The sequence below is a fragment of the Callospermophilus lateralis genome, unplaced genomic scaffold (assembly GCF_048772815.1).
Source record: "Callospermophilus lateralis isolate mCalLat2 unplaced genomic scaffold, mCalLat2.hap1 Scaffold_167, whole genome shotgun sequence".
NCBI lineage: Eukaryota > Metazoa > Chordata > Mammalia > Rodentia > Sciuridae > Callospermophilus > Callospermophilus lateralis.
In genome coordinates, this window is record NW_027512751.1 from 167,963 (window position 1) to 181,927 (window position 13,965).

Sequence of the window (13,965 nt, forward strand, 5' to 3'; positions counted from 1 at the left end):
TCTGTCCCCTACCATTTCCCTCTATCCCCCCTTAGCCACTGTCACATGGAGGTCTGAGCAATTGGTCCTTTTTTGAAATGAAGATGGCATCTTAGAATCCTCGGGCAGCCCTTGGGTATTCAGAGATGTCATCGAAATCCCCGGCCTCTAGCATCTTCTTTGTGACAGGTGATGGTTAGAGACAAAAATCTAATCCCAGTGGCCTGGGAGGCTGAGGCAGGAGGATCACGAGTGGAGGCCAGCCTCAGCAGCTTAGCGAGGCCCCGAGCAACTCAGCGAGACCCTGACTTTAAATAAAAAACAAAAAGGGCTGCGCGGTGGCTGAGGGGTCAAGCGCCCCAGGGCCGCCCTTGGCCTCTCCTAACGTCCGGCCTTTGTGTCCGCACAGGAGTGTCCCTGGGTTCCCATGCAGCCGGGACCGATGAGCCTGGCCCCAAGGGCCTCACGTCCACCTCTCTGCTGGACCTGCTGCTGCCCACCGGCCTGGAGCCGCTGGACGGGGAGGAGCCCAGTGAGTCCATGGGCCTGGGAGCCGGCCTGGGGGCCCCCGGCTCGGGCTTCCCCAGCTACGAGAGCGAGGAGTCCCGGATCCTGCAGCCGCCTCTGTACTTCTGGGAGGAGGAGGAGCTCAACGCCTCCAGCCTCGACCTGGGGCCCACCGCAGGTAGCGCTTCCCGCCCTGCGCATGCGCGAGCGTGGGGCGGCCGCAGGGGCGGGGGTGGGCCCCTGCCAGCACCCCCTGTGACCCCCACCGAGGTTCACCACAGTGCCCTCCGCGGGACACCAAAGCTAAGTCTGCAGGAGTCTGTGCTTCTTTAATACTAAACACTCTTTATTTAGTGAGGCCCTATTCTGTGTTCCCTACTTTTTTTTTTCTGGTACCAGGGATTGAACCCAGGGGTGCTTAACCCCTGAGCCCCATCCCCAGCCCTATTTTGGATTTTATTTAGAGACAGGGTCTCACTGAGTTGCTCAGGGCCTTGCTAAGTTGCTGAGGCTGCCCTCCACCTGGCGATCCTCCTGCCTCAGCCTCCCGGGCTGCTGGGATGACAGGCGTGCACCACTGCGCCGGCCAACTACTTTCATTTGCATTATGGGTAATATTTGACACACTCATCTTTTAAGCTTGACAGTGTCTTTCTTTCTAGATGTTTCTAAACATTTTTGCCTGTTTTTCTTCGCTTTATGACGAGTCTTTGCGTCACTGAAATATGCACTCCTCCCTTCCTTCTTCCTCTAATCTACCGTAATTGATTATGGCGCATGGTGTAAGGTGGGATCTCATTGCCCTCTCCCACTGAGACCTGTCGCCACGTGGACCCGTGTGGAAGGACTATTAAGCAGTTTCCCTCCCGGGTCTGGGAGTCCCGGTGGGAGAGGCCGCTGCGCCTCGTCCTTCCTCATGAGGCCGCAGGGGGGCGCTCGGGAGCCCCGCTACCTCCCTGGGTCTGCTGATCTCCGTGGGCTGCCCCAGGTCTCCTGAGGAGAGTCACTGTCGTTCCTTGAATCTGAGCCATGTTGCCATCTGGAGGCCTCCCCGTGTCTGGTCTGTTCCTCATCTCAGGTCTGCACACTCCTCCACGCCAGCCCCATGCGACCCTGCAGAAAAACTGACAGAGCCCCCCTTTTTTAAATTATTTTTTTGGTTCCAGGGGTGCTGAACCCCTGACCCCCATCCCCAGCCCTATTTTGGATTTTATTTAGAGACAGGGTCTCGCTCAGTTGCTTACTGCTGAGGCTGGCCTCCACCTAGCGATCCTCCTGCCTCAGCCTCCTGAGCTGCTGGGATAAACAGGCATGTGCCCCTGCGCCCTGCTTGGCACATCATTTGGGAGTGAATTTTTCTTCTTTTAAATGTCAGAGCAGATCTAAAAAAGCTGTAAAAGCAGGCGTGATTAATATCTCGGTTGTAGCTAAGGACACTGGGTTACAGAGATTTTAAAGTGACACTGAATCACACACAGGCAGAGCGAAGTCCCAAGCCCGAGGTTTCCACTTCAAGGTCGGCTGCCCTTTCTTCTGTGTGAAGTCATTGGCTTCAGAGGGCTTCAGTCCTCCCCCTCTGTAGTGAAGTCTGGAGGCACCAGATCATCAGGACGGCCGTCTGCCAGACCTGGAGATGCTCTGGGCACAGAAGACCCTCTTTGGACTGTGTCTGTGAGGGATGGTCCCCAGCTCTGGGCCATCGCACACTTACTGGGGACGATCACCAGGAGCGATGGGCAGATACCTGTAGAGCCAAGTGACAGGAGCATCCAATGAATCCCTTTTACCCACACACTGGAGAAAAAGCAAGCCCTACAATTTTTATTTTATGCTGGTAATACAGAGCAGATTAAAAAAAATTAAATGCAGCCAGGCATGGGGTGGTGCACCCCTGTGATCCCAGCAGCTCGGGAGGCTGAGGAAGGAGGATCGCAAGGTGGAGAGGCCAGCCTCAGCCACTTAGCGAGGCCCTAAGCAACTCAGCGAGACCCTGTCTCCAAATAGAATATAAAAAGGGCTGGGGACGGACCTCAGGGGTTAAGCACCCCTGGGCTCAATCCCTGGTGCCCCCCAAAAAATTAAGTGCAAATAAAAGAAGAAAATAAATTTACCCATAATCCCATCTCGCAGAGTCATGAATGCTGCATGTTGGCGTCTCTCTGAGGGTTTCTGTCCCTTGTGGCAAACGTGTCTATAAAATAGGCCTTCAGCTGGTGCCAAAGGTCATCTGTGAGAGGGTGGCCATCCTGGAGGCCGGGAGCCCGCTCTGCATCCCGCCTCGCCAGCACAGGGCACGCCTCTCATCCCAGCAATCTGGAGGCTGAGGCAGGAGGATCGTAGGTTGGAGGCCAGCCTCAGCAGCTGGAGGCGGGCTGTGGCTGGAGGAAGTGGGTTCCTGGAGGCAGCACCTTTGGGGTGTATATTTGTCTTCTTTATCAGTGCATCACAGTAGTGGGACTCTCTGTTCCACATCCAGGACAATTCTGGCCTTTTCTTCTTATGGTGACGTGAACTGAACCAAGGGGCACTTTGCCACCAGCCCACGTCCTTAGCTCTTTCATTTTGTGTTTTGAGACAGGGTCTTGCTAAATGGCTGAGGCTGGCCTCCAACTTGCGATCCTCCTGCCTCAGCCTCCCAGCTGCAGAGCTAGGGGTTTAGTGTCACCAATGGAGAGAACACATTTACCAGGACCCTCCAACACTTAAGATACAGGCGTTAGGACCTTAGGAATCATGGATCGCGACATTCCCATGTGATTTGCCCCAAACCCCAAGCCAGAGGGGTTAAGGGGCTTACAGAAGTGTGGACAGGTCAGTTAGTGGCTGAGTCCCCCCATGGCCAGGTACTGTTGTCAATAGCATGACCAGTGCCACCAACGGGGTTAGAGGAGGAGCCAGACACTGGAAGGTGCCCGGGGGTGGGGGTGTCCAGCTTCGGAAAACTCGGCCTCCAACTGAGCTGTGGGGGGCGCTGGCCTCCAGGATCTCCCCAGCTTCATGGGGTCAGCGGGGAGCGCACCCTCCACACGCCTGGTCCAGTCTGTCGACTGAGCCGGGCTCTTCTGGAAGGTCCCCAACTCTGTCAGTGCCCGCGTGCCCCCCACGAGCCAGGGCTGGCTGCTTCTGTCACCAGCCCCCAACAGGGGCCCCGATTCTCCCGCAGGGGCCTCTCCTGAGGTTTTTCTGGTCATCGCGATTGCTGTCACCTACATTGCTGTCCCAGGGACCTTCAGACATGAGATCTCACAGTGTAACGGACCCTTCCTTCCTCCTCCCTCCCTTCATCCCTCCCTTTGTGTCAGTCTGTGTGGCTGGCTGTCTCTCCCCCAGTGCTAAGGATGGATCCTAGGGCCTTCCACATGCCTGGCCACCACCCTACCCCTGAGCCCTGTCCCCAGCCCTTGTTATATTTTACTTAGAGACAGGGTCTCACTGAGTTGCTCAGGGCCTTGCTAAGTGGCTGAGGCTGGCCTCCACCTTGTGATCCTCCTGCCTCAGCCTCCCAAGTCACAGGTGTGCACCACAGCACCCAGCTATGCACTGAATTTTATTTTTGAATCGATCTATTATAAAGTTCTTACTTATATTGAAGTAAAGAATTTTTATCCTTTTATGTATTTGTTTTATGGGTATAATTTCATATTGAATCTGAAAATATTAAGATGTTTTCCTTTTTTTTCTTTCTTTTTTTTTTTTTTTTGGTACCAGAGATTGAACTCAGGGGTACTTAACCACTGAGCCACGTCTCCATACCTTTTTTATGTTTTATTTAGAGTCAGGATATCACTTAGCTGCTTGGGAGGCTGGGGCAGGAGGATCACAAGGTGGAGGCCAGCCTCAGCAGCTTAGCAAGACCCCGAGCAACTCAGGGAGACCCTGTCTCTCAATAAAATGTAAAAATGGCTGGGGACATGGCTCAGGGGTCGAGGGCCCCTGGATTCAATCCCTGGGACTAAAAAAACCAAGAGCCAGACCCCTGTGTTCTGTGTTCACCCTGCCCTCCTCCCCAGCCTCATTTCCCACTCTCGCCCCACATGACCAAGACTGATGCGTCCCTGTCCCTGTAGGCAGGTGATAGCTCTTTCCTGTCGCTCAGCCCTGCCCAGTGGATCCCAGTAAGTCCGGGTTTGAAGAAGCCAACGCACTTTTCCTGTCTCTAGACTACATCTTCCCGGACTTAACGGGGAAGTCGGGTTCCCTGGAGGACGTTGACCAGCCCCAGGACCTTCTGGGACTCCCCTCGTCCTTGCCCAAGATGAACCTGGTGGAGCCTCCCTGGCACATGCCCCTGGAGGAGGAAGAGGAGGAGGAGGAGGAGGAGGAAGAGGAGGAAGAGGAGGAGGAGAGGGAGAAGGAGGAGGAGGAGAAGGAGGAGGAGGAGAAGGAGGAGGAAGAACAGCTGCTTCCTGTGAGCGGACCCCAGGCGGAGGCCACCACGCAGGCGCCAGACTCTCCTCCCAGGGGCGGCAGCAGCCAGGCTCCGGGGGCCACCAGACCCCGGCAGGAGGACTCTGGGGACCAGGCGTCATCGGGCGTGGACACGGAGAGCAGTGCGGAGCCCAGCCTGTCGCCACCCTCTGTCACCCCACGCACGGTGACCCTGGGGGACCAGGACTTGTCCAGCCAGGAGGACACGGCCACCATGCTGCCAGCGGCGGGACTCGGGGTAGAGTTCGAGGTCCCTCCAGGACCCCGTGAAGACGCCACTGTGGGGGCCCCCGACTTGGCTGGCCGGCCCGGGGACCTGCCGCCCCTGGCTCCGTCCCCTGCAACCAGAGCCCCAGGCGAGGGTCACCTCGACCCTAGGACCTCAGCCTCTTTCCCACCAGCCCCCCAAGACTCGGAGCCGACCCCTTCCCCTGCCACCCTGGGGCCAGACACACCCAGCCAGCAGCCACAGAAGGGCCCGGTGGCCGCAGCGCCCTCCAGGACCCCCTGGGACTCCACACAGGTGAGGGGCACATGGGCCTCGGCTGCACCCTGTGGGCCTCCCCGTCACCCCGGCTGGTGCAGTGGGGCAGGGCCTGTCAGGTGGGGCTGTCCCCAGAGCCCCAGGGAAGCCTGGGACATCACCACTCCTCACGGCCCAGCCTGGGGCGTGTGCCACACTCGAGCGCAAAGACCTTGGGAGAGGCTTGGTGGCCCCTCCTGGTTTCCACTGTTCAGGAGGCTACTGCTGCGCCGTGGCCTCTGGTGTTGCTCCTAGGAGAAGCACAGCAGGTGGCTGGCCTGCGCCCCTCCACCCCCGGCCTCCAACACACACCCACAGTTTTCAGAAGGGAAGGAAGGGGCCAGGTTTGTGGTGGGGGGACCAGGGATTGAACCCAGGGCCCAGGACCCCTGAGCCCCTCTCCAGCCCTGTTTTGCATTTTATTTAGAGACAGGGTTTCCCTGAGTTGCTTAGAGCCTCACTTTGGCTGAGGCTGGCCTCTAACTGTGATCCTCCTGCCTCAGCCTCCTGAGTCACTGGGATGACAGGCGTGCCCAGCAGGGGTCTGTTGTAGGCAGCTTTTTTGCTGCTGTGACTTAAGATCCCTCCAGCACAACTGCAGAGCAGGACAGTGGACGTGGGGCCCAGGATGTCCCAGGTCCTAGTCCACAGATGGCAGCCCCACTCTTGGGCCGAGGGGAGGCAGGACATCATGGAGGAGGAGTGTGGGGAGGGAGCAGCTCCCATGGGGACCAGGGAGCAGGGACTCTATGCTCCAGGGACAAATAGAGACCCCAAGCCACGGCCCCAGGGCCACCTCCTCCCCACACCCCACCAGGGGCCACCAGGGGACCCCCAGGGAGCCATTCAGTGCTGGGGTTCAGGCCTCACACCCCTCACTCCTCCTCTGGACCTTCCTACATCGTCCCCACGGGGGCTCTGGGGACATGTCACAGCCACACCAGGATAGGGTCTGCCTGTGACCCACAGACCCGGCAACCTGCCCCCAGTCTCTGAACAGGCCCCCGCAGCCTGGCCCCAGGGACAGTTCCCCTTTTCTCTGAGGCGCCCTCAGCGGGTCTCTGAAGCCACCTGGGTTTGTGGCTCCTGGGCAGAACCAGTGGCCTGTCACCTTGTAGAGGTCGCCCGTCCCACTTGGCTCCGCAGACCCGCAGCAGCCGGTGTCTTCCGGCTTCCCACAGGGTGTCAGGTCTCTGTCCCCCGGGACACCTTCTTACTGCGGCCACCCTCTTTCCGTCTCCTGGTCCAGGTCATCTGCAAGGACTGGAGCAACCTGGCGGGGAAGAACTACATCATCCTGAACATGACCGAGAACGTGGACTGTGTGAGTGGCCGGCCAGCGCATGCGCAGAGCGGGGCGGGGTCCCAGGGCCAGCCTGACCCCAGGACCATCAGCCCCGTCAATGCTACAAACCCACAAACAAGGACAAAACAGACTGGGAGGGAGGGAGACAGAATGCTTTTTGCATTTTAAGGTTTCTAAGGGGTCTTTCATTTTCTCCCTTTTTTAAACATATCAGGGATTGAATTTAGGGGCCCTCGACCCCTGAGCCCTGTCCCCAGCCCCTTTTTATATCTTATTTAGAGACAGGGTCTCGCTGAGTTGCTCAGGGCCTTGCTAAGTTGTAGAGGCTGGCCTCCAACTTGCGATCCTCCTGCCTCAGCCTCCTGAGTCGCTGGGATGACAGCTACTGCATCCAAAGGCTTCCTTACCATTGGCTCTGGGCACCCATATTGAGAAGGGAGTTGTCCCACTCTTGAAAGGCAGCACTTCTGTCACCTTTGGTGGCTTAGAGTCGAGGGCTGACCGGGGCTCCCTTTGGGTGGCCGGGGGAGTGGCTCTGCCTCGCCAGCAGCCCTGGCTGACCTGTCCGTGGCAGGGCACCCAAGGGCGAGCTGAGCGACCCGAGGGGGGCGGCCGACTTTAGAGGTTGGGAAGGTGGATGTAGCTACTTTGCACATCCAAAAAGAAGAGGAGCTGGAGGGCCTAGTGGCCCTGGGACCAAAGAAGGGTCTCTTCCCCAATGTGACTTGGTGATCTGTGTGCCAAGAGGCCTCCAGCCCCAGCCTGGGCCCCTGCCACCGGGTTCCTCTTTAGGACCAGACCCTAGTTTTCATTTCACATGGCGTGACCATGCCTGGGCCTGGTCAAGGACAGGGACAGCTGTGCAGAGCGCCCAGTGGGCAGAAGTCCAACCTCCAGCATCTCCGCCCTGTCCCCAGTTCCAGGGGCCACTGGGCCCTCTCTCTTGAAGACACCAGCATAAGAGCATGTGGTGGCTCTTTTCATTACCACCGCGGGCCAGATCTCTGGTAGCAGAGGGGAGACAGGCCACCTCTCCCCAGATCCTGGGGGCCGCATTGCTGCTGTGGTGGGCAGGAGACGAGCCCTGTCACCGCTCCTCCAGTGGCTGTACTGATGTGCGTCCTTACGGTCCCCAACCCTCTCTGTACCCCATGCCAGACCCCATTATGCTTTGACCCCAGGCCCGAGGAGTAGCCACCTGTCCCCTGTTCTCCCAGCTCCACTGGGGGCTAGAGAGGCGGCCCCACCCCTTCCTCACCTAGAGCGGCCAGAGCAGAAGGGACAAAGTCCTCCTGTCCCACCCCGCAGCCCGGCTCTGGCTCACAGGTGGTCCCCAGAGGAGCCCGAGGGTCTTTCTCAGCCTTTGGCCACGGAGCGCAGGGTGACATGGGTCTGTCCCTCCCTGAGCGAGCCTCTGACCTTGCAGGAGGTGTTTCGGCGCCACCGAGGGCTCCAGCTGGTGGCCCTGGTTGAGGAGGTGCTGCCCCGCCACCGCAGCGGCCATCACGGGGACTGGCACATCTCCCTGAGCAAGCCCAGTGACAAGGAGCAGCACCTGCTCATGGCGCTGGTGGGCGAGCAGGGTGAGGACGGCGGGCGGGCGGCCTGGGCCCTGGGTCCCCAGGACAGCACCCCTCCTGGTCGCAGGCTCTAGGCCACCCCATAAGCTTGGGTTTGGGGGCAAAGGTGGAGGGCGCAGGGGCAGGGCGCAAGGACACCCGTTCCAGCCCAGGTGGGGACTCCCAAGTGTGGCGGGAGGGAGGGGCAGGAGGGGCTGCAGAGGTGACGTCCAGCCACACCTGTTACCTGGTCACCCACTGGGTCAGCTGGGCCGACAGGGAGCCGAGGACGCAGAGAGGGGGCGCCCCTTTATGTAGGAGCTGGTGGTGCACGCTTGCGCCTGTGCGCCCCGAGGATCTGGGTGTCATTAGAGCCCAAAAATGGGGCTGAAGGGGCTCAGGCCAGTGGTCCCAGAGGGGGTGTAGGTCTCGCGACCCCCGGAGGGGCCGCAGGGGTCATGGCCATGCTGATGGGGGCCTTTCTCCTCCCAGGGGTGGTGCCCACTCAAGATGTCCTCTCCATGCTGGGTGACATCCGCAGGAGCCTGGAGGAGGTAAGGGTACAGGGACTTGGATCCCCGAGCTGCTCCTGAGCTCGCTCCCGTCTGTCCCTCAAGCTCTGGGGACACGCAGACTTCCCTGGGGGGCCCCACAGCCCGTGGGTCAAGGAAGCCCAAACAGATCGGGCTCTGGGCAGGGTGAGCCTGGGGGCCCTTCCCAACCAGGCCCTTGGGAAGGGGCCTGGGGTCCTGGAGAGAGGGGGAGTCAGGGGAGGGCCTGGAGAAGAGGAGGTGGGTGTCAAACAGGAAACAGCAGGACCCCCGTAGCACCTGGAGGAGGGAGCATGACAGGTTCTAGAAACCTCAAGAATGTTCTGGAAACCTGGGTATGCCTCAGGAGCCACCAGCCCAGTACCTCCAAATGGCCAGCTGCCATTGCTCCTCCTGCTGGGGACCTGGGGTGCCAGACATGGACTGCCATCTTGGGTGCCAAATGCCTGGGGCCTCCTGGGGAGACCTGGGTGGAAGGACAGATGGCAGCCTCTCCGCAGCTGCTGGACCAGCCCCGGGAAACCGAGGTCCCTGGTCTCCTTACCTACTTCCCCGAAGGGCAGCACCCTGCATTCCTCATCCCGCTCTCGTGGAACCCAATGACGTGTTGTCAGTCCCCTTCATTCTTGAGCTCTGCAATGTGTGACAGTAGATACGAACGCGTGACCCTGGGCCACATCCTTATCTGTCACATGCAAGGGGACCCTGTTTCCGTGCTGGTGTTTTATCTCGGTAAACACAGTGCTCACTCGGGGCCAGACCTGGGTGCTGTCACTTAGTCCTTGGTGCTCCCCACCCCCAGGCTGTCAGGATTAAACAGGGCACCCTCTGGGTGACACACACTCCATAGGCAAGTGACCTCACACCCAGAGAAGTGAGGTCACTTGCCTATCGAGATCTTCCCCAGTTTTGCAATTCTGGGCTCGGGAACACTGTGGCGGGGACGGTGGAGGCCTGGGCTGGCCTTGGCCTCCTGCACCTGCCTCCCTCCCGCTGGGTACTCTGTCCTCACGGGCCCCTGATGCAGCTGGACTGGGCCCCACGACATGCTGGGTCTCTGCAAGGATGTAAGCGCATGAGTTGAGCAAGGACACTGGCACGTGGTTCTACCAAGACAAACTGACCCTTGTTAACCGAAAGTCCCCAAAACGTGCAGATGGGTCACAGAAACTGCAAGAACTAAAGACCCGGTGATGCACCCAGGCCTGCCACACAGCCACCTGGCGTCACTGCCCTCGGGGCTCAGCCCCAGGGCACAGCAGGCTCTTGGCAGACAGGACAGGCCCGGGACAGACCACCAGCTGTGTGCTTGTCACCGTGTCATCAGTGACACTCCAGCAGCAGGAATTACCCAGAGCACCCAGCACTGTCCCAGGGACGTGAAGCTGGCCCATAATGACCAGAACATACCAGAATCCCCCGCGCCTGCTGCAAGGTGGGAGCCTGTAGCCCCCAGTCCCCACCGAGCCCAGGTGCCTGTCCCCAGCCCAGTCCCAAGCTCCAGCAGCCCCCCCAGGTCCTGAGCCGCAGACCCGGCCCCTCCCCCCCAGATTGGCATTCAGAACTACTCCACGACAAGTAGCTGCCAGGCGCGAGCCACCCAGGTGCGCAGTGACTACGGGACGCTCTTTGTGGTGCTGGTGATCATCGGGGTCATCTGCTTCGTCATCATTGTGCTCGGCCTGCTCTACAACTGCTGGCAGCGCCGGCTGCCCAAGCTCAAGCATGTGGTGAGCCCCGGGGACAGGGACGGGACGGGGCTGGGCCCGGGAGCCGGTGGAGAAGGACCAGACGCAGTGCCCACGCCTTAGGCATGGTGTGGTGGTGTCCCAGGTGCACAGGGCTGTGCCGAGGACCGCACGGGCACTGCGGGAGGGAATTGTGTCCTCATCCTCGGGGTCCCACCTGGGCCCCTGCAGGGTCCGTGGCAGAGCCAGGCCCCGGGCCGGCCCTGCGCAGGCGCCAAGCGGAGGTTTCCCAAGAGCAAGGCCCGGCTCCAAGCCCACCAAAGCGCGCGTTTTGACTTTGACTTGCAAAGGCTGTTGGAAGGGATCGCACGAGCCCAGGGGGCGACAGGGTGTCCTAGTGCGAAGGGTCATTCAAGAGCTCAGCGTGGCACCAGAAAAGTGGGAGCATGCCAGCTTCAGGGGGTCCCCTGGGGGTGCCCCGTCGGGTCTTACTAAGCCCCGGGGCAGTTCGGCGGGCCGGGGAGCGAAGCCCGCGCCCAGCGCCCTCGCCCAGCGCCTTCTCCCACAGCTGCAGTCGCACAGCGAGGAGCTGCGCTTCGTAGAGAACGGCTGCCACGACAACCCCACGCTGGACGTGGCCAGCGACAGCCAGTCGGAGATGCAGGAGAAGCAGCCAAGCCTGAATGGCGGCGGGGCCATCAACGGCCCGGGGAGCTGGAGCGCGCTCATGGGGGGCAAGCGGGACCCCGAGGACTCGGAAGTGTTAGAGGAGGACACGCACCTGTGAGCGCAGGCCTGCGAGCCGGGCAGGGGCCTCGCGCCCGCCGGGGTCCGCGCCGGGATGGAGCAGCGCGGCCCCGAAGCAGACCGCCGCGGAGCCCGCACGCGCCCGCGCCCCCTCCCTGGACTGCGACCCGCGGCCAGGCCCTCGACGCGGGGCTTCTCCCCGCTTCCCCTGACTCCACACCGCGACCTCGGCACAGCTCCCCCTCTCCCGGCCCCGCGAACCCCGGCCCGCGGGTTTCTCTCAATAAAAAGAGAGAAAACAGAGTGAAACCTAAAAAAAAGAAAGCAGTCAATAACCCTGCAGCTTCCAGGAATAAAGAACAGCGGGTCCTGTGACTGCAGGGTTATTGACTGCTTTCTTTTTTTTTTCCCTTGTGATGCTGGGGATCAAACCCAAGGCCCTACCACTGAGTCCCAGCCCTTGCTCCACCCTCTTTTTACTTTTTATTTTGAGACAGGGTCTCACTAAATTTCTGAGACTGGCTTTGAACTTGCAATCCTCCTGCCTCAGCCTCCCAAGTAGCTGGTATCACAGGCGTATTTTCAAATGTACCAGAGTCCCAGGGCTGGACAGCATTTAGGGTGGGGCAGTAGGAATGGGTGATAGTGGCTGTGGGGACACACATCCTGGACCTGGGCTCTGCTGGGCAACCCATGTCTCTGACAGCAATGCCCCTCCTCACACTGCTCCCACCAGACCTGAAGACCCCTCAGAGGTCCGAGCCCCATCTGGGCTGTGGGAGGGGAGTCTGTGGCCTCTGAGGTATCTCTTTCTGGGGGATTGCAGTCCTTCTCCTGAGACACAGGAGCCTTGGGGTCAGAGCAATGCAGCACCCCTTCATGGTATGTGACCCTTGGTATTTGCATGTAATGTGGGGATCAGTGGCTGATGGGGTAAGTGGATGTGGGTACATCCCATTTGTCTCAGATCACTGTCCTCCTTCTGGCCTGGGGCAGGAGGCTGTGACCCAGACAGGTCCCACATCTTCCAGGAAGGTTCCATGTCCTCCAGTGGGGTGACTAAGGAGGAAGCCAATCTGCACTGGGCTGGGGCTGAGCACTGAGTGTCTACAGCCTCTCTCCTGAGTCCCTCGATTTAACCCACCCTCCCCGCAGCTGCCCACTTGAGTCCCTGTGCACACCCTAGCCATAAGGACACACATGTGGCCACAAGCAGGGCTCTGGGCAGTGGTTCCATCCCCCAGCCCACCCTAGACCAGGAGGAGATTTAAATATATCAGCGGCATCTGTGGCTATAAAAAGTCCTTCCACCACCGCACTGCAACGAGAGGGGGCTCCAGTGGGACGCTCAGTGGCCAGGGAGAGGCTTCCACTGGGGACTGAGCAGGGCATGCATGGTGGGGCCCCCAGAGGTGACCCACTAGGGAACCATGTCACCTGTGGAGGGTGGGTCGTCTAAGGGGGCCTGGCTGCTGTGTGTGTGCTTGCTGGTGAGCCTGTGGAGGGTGGGTCGTCTAGGAGGGCCTGGCTGCTGTGTGTGTGCTTGCTGGTGAGCCTGTGGAGGGTGGGTCGTCTAGGAGGGCCTGGCTGCTGTGTGTGTGCTTGCTGGTGAGCCTGTGGAGGGGTGGGTCATCTAGGAGGGCCTGGCTGCTGTGTGTGTGCTTGCTGGTGAGCCTGTGGAGGGGTGGGTCATCTAGGAGGGCCTGGCTGCTGTGTGTGTGCTTGTTGGTGGGCCTGTGGAGGGGTGGGTCATCTAGGAGGGCCTGGCTGCTGTGTGTGTGCTTGCTGGTGAGCCTGTGGAGGGGTGGGTCATCTAGGAGGGCCTGGCTGCTGTGTGTGTGCTTGTTGGTGGGCCTGTGGAGGGGTGGGTCATCTAGGAGGGCCTGGCTGCTGTGTGTGTGCTTGTTGGTGGGCCTGTGGAGGGGTGGGTCATCTAGGAGGGCCTGGCTGCTGTGTGTGTGCTTGCTGGTGAGCCTGTGGAGGGGTGGGTCATCTAGGAGGGCCTGGCTGCTGTGTGTGTGCTTGTTGGTGGGCCTGTGGAGGGGTGGGTCATCTAGGAGGGCCTGGCTGCTGTGGCAGGCCCTGCCTGCACCTGTGCGCAGGTGTGCCTGTGTGTGTGCTTGCTGGTGGGCCTGTGGGGGGGTGGGTCGTCTAGGAGGGCCTGGCTGCTGTGGCAGGCCCTGCCTGCACCTGTGCGTAGATGTGCCTGTGTGTGTGCTTGCTGGTGGCCCTGTGGGCGGGGGTGGGTCGTCTTTGTGTTTATGATTCAAGAAAGTTTAATCAAGAAACTTATCTTCAGCCCTCCCGATCTCCTGGTCCCATGGGCCAGGGAGACACATAAAGGGGCAGTCATGCTATAGGTACCAACAGGGGACCAGGGAGCAGCCCCTCTCCCAGCCTAAGCATGGGACAAAGTGGGGCCCATCCTGAAAGTGGGGATTCCTGAATTAACTTGAGAAGTTACTTTGCTCTGACCAGCTGCTGGTCACACATGTGATCCAGCTGCTATGGGGAGTTTGGTAGGGTCACAAGTTCAAGGCTAGCCTGGGCAGCTCACCAAGACTGTCTCAAAAATAAGAAATGTGAAAATGCCTAAGTATCTCTGGGTTCCATCCCCAGTACCTTAAACCAAGGAAAAAGAGAAGTTACTTTGTCCTGGCAGGGGACAGAAGTAGGG

General features: G+C 60.0%; 1 protein-coding gene across 2 annotated transcripts; it reads left to right on the plus strand.

The window, feature by feature from the left end:
- The first annotated feature begins 519 nt into the window (after positions 1-519).
- LOC143386878 (podocalyxin-like protein 2) lies at positions 520-11,328 on the plus strand. Of its 2 annotated transcripts, none has more exons than XM_076841668.2 (7): positions 520-664; positions 4,647-5,437; positions 6,687-6,761; positions 8,170-8,326; positions 8,795-8,856; positions 10,404-10,583; positions 11,095-11,328. In XM_076841668.2, the coding sequence occupies exons 1-7, from the start codon at positions 520-522 to the stop codon at positions 11,326-11,328; spliced, it is 1,644 nt and encodes a 547-aa protein (XP_076697783.2). The 2 variants fall into 2 exon arrangements, with proteins under 2 accessions (XP_076697783.2, XP_076697784.2); XM_076841669.2 differs by having other exon boundaries at positions 11,116-11,328.
- Positions 11,329-13,965: the final 2,637 nt, after the last annotated feature.